The 13,905-nt window shown below is 39.6% G+C and overlaps 1 protein-coding gene across 1 annotated transcript in view; it reads right to left on the bottom strand.

Annotated features, from left to right (window-relative positions):
* Positions 1-8,428, bottom strand: part of LOC117515554 (lysosomal acid phosphatase-like) — a 91,486-nt gene extending 83,058 nt beyond the window's left edge. Inside the window, exons 1-3 of the mRNA XM_034176177.1 lie at positions 8,243-8,428; positions 669-764; positions 382-468 (exon numbers count right to left, since the gene is read on the bottom strand). Of these exons, the coding sequence (XP_034032068.1) occupies positions 382-468; positions 669-764; positions 8,243-8,332 (273 nt within the window). The 5' untranslated portion in view covers positions 8,333-8,428. The remainder of the gene's footprint in view (positions 1-381; positions 469-668; positions 765-8,242) is intronic.
* Positions 8,429-13,905: the final 5,477 nt, after the last annotated feature.

The following is a 13,905-nucleotide window of genomic DNA, read 5'->3' as shown; positions in this document are numbered from 1 at the left end:
TTCTTTTAGTTTGTTCATTTGGTGTTCAATTCATTGTCATGTTCCTATTTGCACACCAATGTATCCAGAGTGCAACTGTGTTGTTGAATCAGTTTATGTAAGGTCTGTCTCAGTGCTGCACTATTAAAGTACCACAAAGTCATAGCACTAGAATTTGGACCTGCTTTTAGGTGTTCTAACATGCAAATGTTTTCTTGTGAGGACTAAGAATGTGGCAGCATATTTGGTATTAAGGAAAATCGGTGCTGCGCATGAAAATGACAAATGAGTCGGGTGAAAATTAGCAGCAATATATTGGACCACAACATATTGTCGTTTTGTTAAACTGTAAATGAGGTGTGCTGTGATATCGTACGTAAGGGTTGAGTCGAGTCCACCTACTTCGTGTCTATCATAGGATTCGTTGAGGAATCCTTTGTAGCGCTTCCTCAGAAACTGTCCGAGCTCAAAGTGCTGCCTCATCCCTTCCTAAACATGCACACACAGACAGAGGAACAGTCCAACTAGTTATTTAGTAAATAATAGGCCTACCTCTGTTTAACCTTTAACATTTACTATGCAGAACAAGATGTTTGTGCAGGTTTAAAATGAGGCAGTAATAATGTTCATTTAGCTGCAAAATGTCAAACCAAAAAAAAAAAAAAAAACTCACAACAAACAGTAATCACCTGTGTCAGCTGCCCAAAGCCTTGTGGCCAGGCGTTGTCTTGGTACGGGTCAGTCGGATAAGCTGTGATTGGTGATCTGTCACCGTGCCGAAACAACTGGAGAGGCAGGGATGAAGAACATGTCAGGTAACACAACACACAGCTTCCCCTTCAGTATGTTAAGTAAATAAGTAATCTTTATTTATATAGCACCTTTCACAGACAAGGGAAGTCACAAGGTGCTTCATAACAGGCACACACAGATAAAATTTTGAGAAAAATACAATGTACATCACAATAAAATAACACTAAGACACACACAGTGGTCATAAAACAGCCCTCTCACTACTAAGGTTTGAATGCCTGGAGAAACAGATGGGTTTTAAATTTGCTCTTAAAAACATCAGAGTCCAGCAAACAAAGAGACAAAGGGAGATCATTCCAGAGCCTCGGCGCAATGGCCTGGAAAGAGCGATCTCCTCGGGTCTTAAGGTGGGTACGAGGGACCCTCAGGAGGTTCTGATCCACTGACCTCAGGCTCCGAACGGGAGTGTAGGGACATAAGTCACTAATGTAGGAGGGAGCCTGACCATGCAAAGTCTAAAAAGTCAACACTAGGATTTTAAAATGGAAACGAAACAACACTGGGAGCCAATGAAGGGACAGCTCCTTTTATGTTGAGACAGGAAATCAAACTGTTACAGTTGTCCAAATAAGAAGATACAAACGCATGAATAATCAACTCAAGATCATCTTTTGAAACAACTGATGTGAGTTTGGAAATCTTCCTCTGGCAGAAACAGTTTTTGGTTAGCTGCTTGGAATGATACTCAAATGACATTTCTTTATCAAACACCTAGGTTTTCCAGGCTAGATTTTGCAGATGAGCTCAAAAGACCTAAATACTGTTTAATCCCCAGAATTACATCATCGGGGGCAACCACCAGCACCTCAGTTTTATCCAAATTTAACTGCAGGGAATTTACGCTGAGCCATTGTTTTATTTTCTCAAGGCAGTTCAGTAGTCCAATTTCTGCATGTCAGACGCTTCAAATGAGCAGCAAATTTGGATGTCATCAGCAAATAAATGATAAGAAACATCAATGAACTCCTGGATAATCTTTCCCAAGGGGAAAGCATAGAGCAAAAACAAAATTGGGCCCAAAACAGAATCCTGGGGTACATCACACGTCAAACTGGCAGAGTCAGAAATGATCTGATTTGCAGTGACACTAAAGCTACGACCTGACAAATAAGAGATGAATTGCACTAGAACGGTCCCTGATAAACCGAATGAATTGCGTAGTCTTGTTTGCAGGATTTTATGATCGACAGTGTCAAATGGGGAGAAGAGATCTAATAGGACTAGAACGGTGCATTTTCCACAATCCGCAGGCATCAGAATATCACTAGATACTTTGAGTAGGACGTTTCCATAGAGTGATGGCTGCGGAAACCAGAGTGATAGGTGTCAAACATGTTGGAAGTCACTAAGAAGGAAAATAACTGATTATAAACCACTAGTCATACTCAAACTTCCAAACAACTGACACAAAGTCAGTTTTGATTTGGTAAAACTGTGCACTTTTCTGTTTTGACCTTTAATACACTTAATCCAATACTGCAAAACATTCAACTGCAGATGTAATGTGGGTTTGTGGTAATTTAATGTTTTTTAGTGTAGACTATTGTGAAACTGGAAACCATGTAAGCAGCAGACTTTGAATACACCACAAGGACAAGATATTTCCTCGGACCCCAGGGAGTTCAAACTGATAAACTTTATTGTTTTTGTGCAAATATTTGCTCATTTTGAAATGGATGCCTGCAACACATTTAAAAAAAAAGCTGGGACAGTGGTATGTTTACCACTGTGTTACATCACCTTTCCTTCTAACAACACTCAATAAGCATTTGGAAACTGAGGACACTAATTGTTGAAGCTTTGTAGGTGGAATTCTTTCCCATTCTTGCTTGATGTATGACTTCAGTTGTTCAACAGTCCGGGGTCTCCGTTGTATTTTGTGCTTCATAATGTGCCACACATTTTCAGTGGGCGACAGGTCTGGACTGCAGGCAGGCCAGTCTAGTATCCGCACGCTTATTACGAAGCCATGCTGTTATAACACGTGCAGAATGTGGCTTGGCATTGTCTTGCTGAAATAAGCAGGGACGTCCCTGAAAAAGACGTTGATGGGATCGCAGTATGTGTTGCTCCAAAACCTGGTGATTGTCTAGTGGTTAAGGCTTTGGGCTTGAGATCTGATGATCCTCAGTTCAAATCCCAGCGTGACTGGAAAAATCACTAAGGGCCCTTGGGCAAGGTCTTTAATCCCCTATTGCTCCCGGTGTGTAGTGAACGCCTTGTATGGCAGCACCCTGACATCAGGGTGAATGTGAGGCATTATTGTAAAGCGCTTTGAACATCTGATGCAGATGGAAAAGCGCTATATAAATGCAGTCCATTTACTACTACATTTTCATCAAAAAAAGCGCAACTCCCATATTTTTTAATAACCACTGCATTATGCAATAATTTATTATAAAATAGAGGGAAATTTATTACATAATGCTTTCAGGCTGTTTATTACAAAATGTGCCAGATAATGACAAAATAGTTTTTAGATAATAAAGTGAAAATGTATTACATTTTGTTGAATCATTACAGGGACTCAATAAAGCAAATACTTCCCTTCACCCACAACAACTCAAATCCTGTAGGCCAACCCTTCCACCACATGTAATTCTATTTAAAATGTGTTGATAGTGCGCCAGTGGCAAATCATAAAGCGTGCACATTAGCTTTGCAGGGTTGTATCTTTAAAGAACCTTTGCACTACAGCGGGTTCCACCCTTGTGTGGTTTTGAACAGAATAACGGTTCATACAATGGCTGGAGTATAATCCTGCCAATAATCCTGCAGAAACAATGACAACAGGCTGTAAACATATTCTAAAAAATGTTTAAAACCAGGAACTGTTCCTTTGCTAAGAGCCAAGTACACAATCTTGAGCTCCATACAAGTTATCTTTGTTTAAATCTACGTTGTTGAAACCTGTGAATTCAGTCTAATTATTGTGGCTGAAGTAATATGACCCCAATGAACAACTTGTGATATGTGCCTAAATTTCAATCTGAGACAGACAGCCCGAAAAAGACCACACCCTTTTAAAAAACGGCCACACGCTTTTCGGTCCCAAGTGCTAGCTACTTCAAATACAGCTGTAGTTTCTAGATTTTCCAAGGTATTCAAGATGCTTAGCATGACCAATACATGTTTGGGAGGGTCATAGAAAAGTGTAACATTTCTATTTTGATATTTTAAGAGAAAATGGCTAAAATAAGTGGGTCAACCTATTACCCTACACTGAAAGAAAATGAAGATTTGCCAAATATAATGACATTTGCATTTGCACTACTTGCAGCAATGGATCCCAGCTACCCAAAAATACAGCTGAATTTGAAGTAACACTCAGGACGACAAAGGGCGTGGTAATTTTCAGGCTGTTTGTCCCAGATTGGGATTTTGGCACATATCCCAAGTTGTTCATTGGGGTCATATTAGTCTAGAACAGTTGAGGTATCCTCTACAAAATGACGTACATACCAATGCATGTATGTCTAAGCTGGGTTCTAGACAACTTTGGGAAACAAAGCCCTGCAGACCCAGTTCTGGTCACACTATGTGTTTGTGTTTTGCAGTGCAGTCACAAATTAAACAGGTAAAACTGGTCTTTTCCATCAAATATGTAAAAGGTGTAGCAGGGGCTGATGCAATACCCTGTTCCAAAGAACAGCTTTCATTCTGCACTGACTCTTTTCTTGAATTGCTTGAAGAAGTGGCTAAAATGGTTTTGGGTTTTCTATTGCAGACATGAATGAGCACTGAAGTTACACAGCATATACCCGACTCCTCTATCCAAAACAGCCAACAAATGTATAAACTCCATTTATGGCAGGATTAACCAGTTTAAAACAGAGAGACCTAACCTTATCTGCCACATGACCTCTTTATTCCCGAGTGCAAGTTCAGGAGGTATCTAATAGGGATGTGAATCATTCAACAACTCACGATTCAATTCGATTCCGATTCTTGGGGTGACGATTCGATTCAGAATCGATTTTCGATTCAAAGAGCTCTGAGAAATAGTTATATTACTTAAAAATGTTTATGTTTAAGAAAATTCAGCTTTACAAGGTTAATCAAGTGATTCTAGATGTAAATTTACTTATCTGCTTTGCTCGTTCGGAGTTGGCTGGCAGTTTAGCGAAGCGCTGGTCAGTAGTCGGCAGATACCGCTGCTCCCCTCTTTTAGCTCCAGGTGATGGCGTAGCATGTGGGCTTGCGGATTTGAAGTGTTTCCGAAGTACTTGACTTTCATTTTGCAGATTTTGCACACTGCATAAGTCATGTCAAGCTCCTTCTTATGCAGCAAATAATAAAATCCAAAATGCGCCCAAACATTTGCCTTCAGCAAAGACGGTGCTGGCTGAATTAGCTTTTCGTCCATCATGCTAAACTATAGCCACTGAACTCTGAAGTTCACGAGTGTTTGAAGCACGCCGGAACCCCCCCCGCAGGGACGCTGTAGTACGGAAGCCGTTGCCTGACAAACAGTACACACAGCGAGTAAGCAAGAAAATGTTTAAAAAAATGCTTTTTAAAAATCGATTCTTGGACATTTTGGATTGATTCAGAATCGTAATAAATAAGAATCGCGATTCGGACGTGAATCGATTTTTTCTGACACCCCTAGTATCTAAAAACCTCATCGTGTCACATGGTCGTTTCATTATGCCAAAAATGACAGCAAACAGATACATGACTGTGTCCAATGTGGAGAGGTATTTCTCTCACCTCGTCCTCTTCAAAACAACTTCGCTACCGAACCCAATAGCATTAGGAGTGGGCTGTTGCAGCTATTGATGAGTTTTTGTATGAGTTAATCCAGTATAATTATAGCAGTAGCAGTTTGTACCGTTTATCATTTAGAACACTGAGGTTTCTGGAAACATTCCATGAGAGATCTGACTGAATTTGGCTGAACCAGTGCATATATCAAATCCATTTCGATACTACCAAAACCCCAAAATTTAACAGAGTTTCTAACTTTAACTGTGCAGGCTTTCAGAATCCTTTTTTATCTCTTCATCAAAAAATATACATTACTATCATCCATTAGGTAAATGATTACTATAAGCAGGGATGAGATTGGCAAATTCGATTTTCAGAGGAAAATAAACCAGGGTCCAGGGGCCGCAGGCCCCGGTGGGTCCAGGGCAGAGCCAAAGCATTTTTGCTGTTTTAAACATGTAAATTGCACTAAAATGATATTAAAAACTAATATAAATGCCAGGTGTTCATATCTATAATTCAAACTATAAACCCTTACTAAGACCATCTACTGTACATGTGTATTTTTGTGACCAAAATATTTTTTCATAACTAGACTTACTTAATTTTCAGCATTCTCCACTTTCAGCATGGCACACTTGTCAACAAACATACATGTACATGTATATCCTCAAATACATGTACATGTATACTCCAATGTTCTATGTCCATTGAACTGTTAGACCATATAAGGTTTATATTTAGTTGATGTGATCTCCACCTATAACACTGTATCACAAGATCATTGCTTCACTTTATCATACTGGACTAATTATATATGAGGACTGTTTCACTGTCGCATCGTTTCATAAAAGCGCTCTCTCGCGCGCGCTTTATTTTGAGGAGTCTGAGTCTCCTTAAAATAAACCCGCTCTCTCTCCTCTATCAGACTCCTTAAAATAAAATAAAATAAACCCGCTCTCTCTCCTCTATCAGACTCCTTAAAATAAAATAAAATAAACCCGCTCTCTCTCCTCTATCAGACTCCTTAAAATAAAATAAAATAAACCCGCGCTCTCCCTCCCTCTCTCTCTCTCTCTCTCTGTGTGTGTGTCTAATCAGAGCTGCGACTCTTTAAAATAAACGCTCACTCGCTGCATGTCGGTACGCTCATCAAACGCCCTGATCGATCAGTCTGATCAAAGCTGAAAAGAGCTGTGACTCTAAAATAAACGCACACTCGCTGCATAAAAAAAAAATAAATAAATAATAATAGTATGACTTTGTTTTTGAGCCGCACCACACCATGCAGTAGAGAACAGAGCGCACTTCCACAGAGGCAGAAAATAGCACTGAAACTCGTGCAGCATGGCATACGCGACTGTGTGCACACATTAAAACGCGAACACACGCAGCTGCAAGTACGAACGAACACTGTTAAAGACTGAGTACGCGGATTTGGACGTTTCACAAAATCGACCCCCAGGACTGTCAAATCCGCAGAAAAAAATCTCATCCCTGTATAAGTAAAATGTGCACTATAAGGCAATATAAGGCTCAGTCCAGCTTCATACCCCGCACACGGCATGGCAGTCAAACACAAAGGGCCGGACAGGCTGATTACGTAAACAGCAGGTGCAGACGGTTGTCTTCATTTGGCACAATGCAGTGAGTGATCAAAGTTTGCATACACATTATTGAGACATCTTTGGAAACATTCAACAGAACATCACCCAGCAGGGGACCTGCCAGGAAAACAGATGTGCGCCTTGGATCATTAACATGCCAGGTGAAGAGCGCAGCATAACCTTGAGTGGCGGGTATTTACATGTGAACAGGTTTAACATATGCGGGTTTGGTTCATCAACATGTAAGGCAGGAAACACAATGTAATTGTAAGTGCCTGACATTTATGCGCGAGTGGGCCACTTGACTTGGTAAATTATGTCCTAACAACACCTTGTGTGTGCATGTGCGTGCTATACCATTTTAATTTAGGGAGTTGCAGGAGTAGAACATTTATCGTTTTTGAGGTACCATGTTACAGTTTGGAGGGGGTGGTCTTGTTTGGGTACATGGAAAATGGACTGCATTTATATAGCGCTTTTCCATCTGCATCAGACGCTGAAAGCGCTTTACAATAGCACCTCACATTCACCCCGATGTCAGGGTGCTGCTTTTCCAAGAACATGGGTACATGCTTTTCCAAAGCCAGGAAATAACAAAACAATGGTTGGCAAGTTGGGAACTGAGAACTATTAAAAGACGCAGGTTTCTTCAAAACAAAAATGCTGACTATGACTCAAAACTATCAGCAATGAATTCTTCTAATACCAGTTTGTTGGTCGTGCAGCTGACTTGTCACCTGATCGAATTTTTGCAAAACAGGTCAGATCCGCATGTTTCCAAGGTTCAGCTCCAAATCTGTTTATTTTCAAAGGTCAAACACTGAGTTAAAATGACCATCATGTGACACTGAACCAAGCCTTGTAATTTAGTCAGCACCGATTCACCCACTAAAACAGGAAAATTAAGCTTTGATCATCTTCGATGAATCACACGAAAAAGTTATATGAAAAGTTTTGCTAGATAAATTTTTAATAACCCGAATTCTCTTCAACACTTTCAGAAATTTAACAAAAGGTAAATGACACTTGAACAGATGTGTGTTTCTGCCGAAAACTAAAGTCGAAATTAAACTTGCAGAATTATGAACGGAGTTCCCCAAGTGTATTTCCAGAGCAAATTTTAACAGACTCACCACCGTCACATAAACGAGTTTTCCTTCGGCTGCAGCTTTTCCACACACAGAACCCACCGTCAGTCCAAAAAACAAGGCGAAAGAGATCATCTTCACGGTGTCCAAACAGCAAACTAACCAAACATATTTACAGTAGCGGATAAAAAAAGAGCGCTTTCTCTTCCTTCCTCGACGTCCTTTGACATGAATCAAGTTAACCGTATTAGCATAGCCGGAACTACATTGGAATTTAAAGCGTAAAATGCGGGGGGGGGGGGGACCCTCGTCCGACCAGCGACAACAATAAATGCCACCTAATATACATCTGCTAAATTCACTAATACTGCAGTTTAATTTTGTTTGCAAACGCGCGTTTTATTCTTTAAAAAAAATTCACGTTTCTTTACCATGTATTTAATTTTGAAATTATTAATGTGCGTTGTGATAGGTAACTTGACAATTACAAAATAAAAATAGAAGTGGCGCAAATATGTGTATTTCGAAGATTTCTAATGTTAAATTACCATAGCTTAGTGTGGTCCCCCGGCTTGTTTTTTATGTTCGTGTGTTTCATTTTGTACAATGGAGTTTACAAAAATATTTTATTTCTTCGACATTTATGTAATTCTCCAATTTTTCGGCCATATATGTAGTTCTCTTTGGAGCACTATTTTGAGTGTAACTGTTTTTCGCATATGACTTCAAACTAATGTGTTTGCAAAACGGTTATTCTGTGGGAATAAATATTATGTGCACAAGATGATTTTACTAGACATGTATCCCATTCAAACAAGTTCTTTCTTATTGTTTTTTGGAAAAATTACATTAGGAAAAGTTATTGTCTTGTGTACCGAAGTGATAATTAACTTGTGGGGACAAGTTATTATTTTGTGTGCACAAGATCATTTTCTTGGAACCAGAAATCACAAAATTTTATTCAAGTGAGATTTAGGTGAATAAATCAGATGATATTTAATCAACCAAATCTAAACTAAAACAAAAGCAATTCAGACGACTAAATCATGACTAAAACTAAATGAAATTTTAGTTGATTATGTCTCAAACTAAATCAAAATATGCTGTCAAAATCAATATTGCAAGACATGACCTTTCTCAGGTAGCATAATATCTTGTGTGCACAAGATTTAAAAGCTAAAGAAATAATAATAACAATAATAATACAACTCCAATTTAAATGAAGTTGGAATGTTGTGTGAAATGTAAATAAAAGCAGAATACAATGATTTGCAAATCCTCTTCAACCTATATTCAATTGAATACACCACAAAGACAAGATATTTAATGTTCAAACTGATAAACTTTATTGTTTTTGTGCAAATATTTGCTCATTTTGAAATGGATGGCTGCAACACATTTCAAATAGATAGAAAGCAAGTGGTTGACATGAGTGACATCGACACATGAGTGCCTGCAACACATTTCAAAAATGCTGGGACAGGGGCAACAAAAGACTGGGAATGCTGATGAATGCTCAAAGAACACCTGCTTGGAACATTCCACAGGTGAACAGGCTAATTAGAAACAGGTGCACGTCTTGACTGGGTATAAATGCAGCATCCCCAAAATGTGCAACTGCTCACAAGCAAAGATGGGGCAAGGATTAAATAGTCCAACAGTTTAAGAGCAATGTTTCTCAATATTCAATGTTGAATTGCAAGGAATTTAGGGATTCCATCATCTACAGTCCATAATATAATCAGAAGAGTCAGAGAATCTGGAGACCTTTCTACACGTAAGTGGCAAGGCCGAAAACCAACATTGAATCCCCGTGACCTTAGATCCCTCAGGCGGCACTGCATGCTGAAAGGTACATCCATGTTTTGGAGCAACACATGCTGCCATCCAAGCAATGTCTTTTTCAGGGACGTCCCTGCTTATTTCAGCAAGACAATGCCAAGACACATTCTGCACGTGTTAGAACAATGTGGCTTCATAGTATAACAGTGCGGGTACTAGACTGACCTGCCTGCAGTCCAGACCTGTTGTCCATTGAAAATGTGTGGCGCATTATGAAGCGCAAAATACGACAATGGAGACCCCGGACTGTTGAACAACTGAAGTCGTACATCAAGCAAGAATGGGAAAGAATTCCACCTACAAAGCTTCAACAATTTGTGTCCTCAGTTCCCAAAAGGCTTATTGAGTGTTGTTAGAAGGAAAGGTGATGTAACACAGTGGTAAACATACCACTGTCCCAACTTTTTTGAAACATGTTGCAGGCATCCATTTCAAAATGAGCAAATATTTGCACAAAACAGTAAAGTTTATCAGTTTGAATATTAAATATCTTGTCTTTGTGGTGTATTCAACTGAATATCAGTTGAAGAGGATTTGCAAATCATTACACTCTGTTTTTATTTACATTTTACACAACATCCCAACTTCATTGGAATTGGGGTTGTAATAACAATATTTTGGGATGTTGAGTTTCTAGAGTATTGTGTATCAAGACAATACAATTATTTTTTTCTCAAATTAAAAGGTAAATCAAATTTCAGTTCATATTTGTGCTATCAGACACTGTCACATGTTGAACTAAAGGTGATCATAATGAAATATCTAACAGATTATCTTTTATTTCAGATTGCAAAATAAAATTAAAAAGATAGGTGCTAATACCACCCAGGTTTTTAATCGATGGTGCAGATGTCACTGTGCCTCCCTTTACCCACATTATTAATTTGTCGTGGACATCTGGTATTGTTCTTTAGCATGTCATCTGGTCAGAGTTGTTCCTATTTATATAGGGAGTAAATCAGAAGCCAGCAACTGTTGGGCAGTGTCTATTTTAAGCATTCTAAAGTTTAAAAAAAAAAAAGTTTTTGAACAGGTATGTGGGATTGTGGCCTATTTAATTTTTCATTCTTTGATTATTATTGCATGTTTGCCTTATGTCTGTTTTAATTTCCTGCATGTATTTTATGTTGTGCTGTGGAAATATTGAGTTGTGTTGAGTCCACTCACCTTTCTTCCGCAAACCTCAGACATTGAGCAAGCGCACCTGTTGCCAGTAAGCACATCAGTGCCACAAAGAAAAAGAGACACAATCTGAAGACAGAGCAGACAGGTGTGCACCCACAGCACAGGTGTGAAGGCACAGGCAGAGTGACGAGGGCGAAGGGCCTGATCTGGGAGCACATGGACCAAAGGCCGGGAAGCGAGTGAGCCGTGGCAACCAACGTAGAGCGGGAGACTGCGTGAGAGCACAAAGGACCTGGGAGCATGGCCGAGAGGACCGGAAGGAAACATACACAAGGCGTGTTGTGTGTGTGCTGGGTGGCTGTTTGAGAGCTGCCTAGACCCGGTAGGTGCTGTTTATGGTGGGGAGGGGTATACAAGCAACGTTTTACCCCCAACCCTCTACTGGCAATTCTCCTCTCCCTGTAGGCTCACGGACACAGTGGCACACACACAGCCTCCCCCACGTATTAAACTATTTATCTGGTTTTACTTACTAGCCCTTGCTTTTTAACTGAACATTTTAGAAGGTTTTAAAATATATATATATACAGTATGTGTGTGTGTATATATATATATATATATATTTTTTTTTTTTTTGTGGACAGTGCACTAGTTTAATTATTCAATTTTCTTTGTAATAAATATATTTAAACTTTTATTCTCTTGGTTTGAATTCACTGCTCACCCCTGTGTTTTGAACCTGTGGTTAGTGGGGGGCTAGGACCCACCTAGCTTTTAATTATTTTAATATTTTTAATACCTCACTCGGCCACAGGTAAACAATTATCTGGTTCAAAATAACCTCTAGGAATTACAGTCTGTCTTTCAGTCCTAGTTTTCAACTGGTACATGTTTAATACACCTAATCGACCATATTAAACAACAAAATGATCAAGGTAACATGACTGGGATGGTCTTGCTTGACCTACAAAAGGCCTTAGAGAACATGGGCCACAAGATTCTTCTCATGAAATTATATGCCTCTGGTTTTCATGACAATACTAGTCAGTGGTTCAAATCATACTTGGCAGATAGAAAGCAAGTGGTTGACATGAGTTACATCAAATCTGAACCAATGCATATTTCTTCTGGTGTTCCCCTGAGGTCCTTTTTAAGGCCATTGCTGTTTCTCACAGTCAGCTGTAACCTCTTACTGTATGCTGATTATTTTGCCTTGCAGTTATCTGGTAAAATATTTTAAGTAATGAGTTGGGCAATGTATGTGAATTGTTGGTGGACAATAACTCATCAGTTCATTTCAGCAAATTATTTTCAGTAAATTCACTTCTAAAAGAAAACTGTCCAAGAACAACTGATTACAGGTCAAGTGTAATGGAATCAATATTGAATCAAGAGAACAGGTTTTGTATTTAGGCATACTTTTAGACCCATCTCTATCTGCTAACTCGCAAGTCAGCAAATATTCCCAAATGTACAACTTGACTAAAGTTTTGTATCGTCATATCAGAAGTTTCAATTTACAGATTAAGAAACTTTTTTGGTACATTCCCTGATTCGGTGTCGTTTGGATTGTGCCTGTTCTGCATGGTATTCTGGCATGATGGGATTTGCTTACAAGTCTTTCAAAACAAAACCATTTGATATATGCTCAACATGCCTCCCAGGACTAATACAGGACCTAAACATTTAAATAAAAATTAAAATGTTACCATTTGAAAGAAGGGTCATTCAGCTGAAACTTATCACATGTTCAATGTTTTCCATGGGCAGGCTCCAAATTATTTACATAGAAATTTTAGTTCAAATGACAGGCCTCACCAAAGCAGATCCAGTGAATCTACTTTTAATGTTCCAAGAATTCCTTAAGGCAGTTTGAGTCAGTTTGTTAAAAAAAAAAAAACAGGTCAGTGTTTTTAATGTCTAGGTTTACTAAAGATAGTCAAGACATTTATTTGCAGTATTATCTCATCTAATCTTCAACCACTTCTCCTGGATTGGGTTGTTGGGGCAACAGCTCCAGTAAGGGATCCCAAACTTCCCTCTCCCGGGACACATTTGCCATCTCTGACTGGGGATCCTGAGGAGTTCCCAGGCCAGCGTGGAAGTATAATCTTTCCACCTAGTCCTGGATCTTCCCTGGGGTCTCCTCCCAGATGGACGTGCTTGGAACACCTCCCTAGGGAGGCGCCCAGGAGGCATTTTTACCAGATGTCAAAATCTTCAAGATAGATTTGCCTATATCCACAGTTGAACAGATCATGTATTATATAATTGGTTCAATTTTTTTGTTTTTTGAAAAATTTGAAAATATGACTTAGGCCATTATTTTAGGAGGGTGACACACACATTCTTATTATTATTAATCACTCACTCATCTTCAACAGCTTATTCGAGATTGGGTCATGGGGGCAACAGTTCCAGTAGGGGACCCCAAACTTCCCTCTCCCGAGCCACATTGACCACCTCTGACTGGGGGATCCCGAGGCATTCCCAGGCCAGTGTGATGTAATCTCTCCACCTAGTCCTGGGTCTTCCCCGGGGTCTCCTCCCAGATGGACGTGCTTGGAACACCTCCCTAAGGAGGCGCCCAGGAGGCATCCTTACCAGATGCCAGAACCACCTCAGCTGGCTCCTTTCAAAGCGAAGGAGCAGAGACTCTACTCCGAGCTCCCCAGAGATGACCGAACGTCTCACCCTATCTCTAAGGGAGACACCAGCCACCCTCCTGAGGAAGCCCATTT

The sequence above is a fragment of the Thalassophryne amazonica genome, chromosome 1, assembly GCF_902500255.1.
Source record: "Thalassophryne amazonica chromosome 1, fThaAma1.1, whole genome shotgun sequence".
Classification (NCBI taxonomy): Eukaryota; Metazoa; Chordata; class Actinopteri; order Batrachoidiformes; family Batrachoididae; genus Thalassophryne; species Thalassophryne amazonica.
The sequence above is the reverse complement of the archived record's forward strand: the minus strand, read 5'-3'. Positions and strand labels throughout refer to the sequence as shown.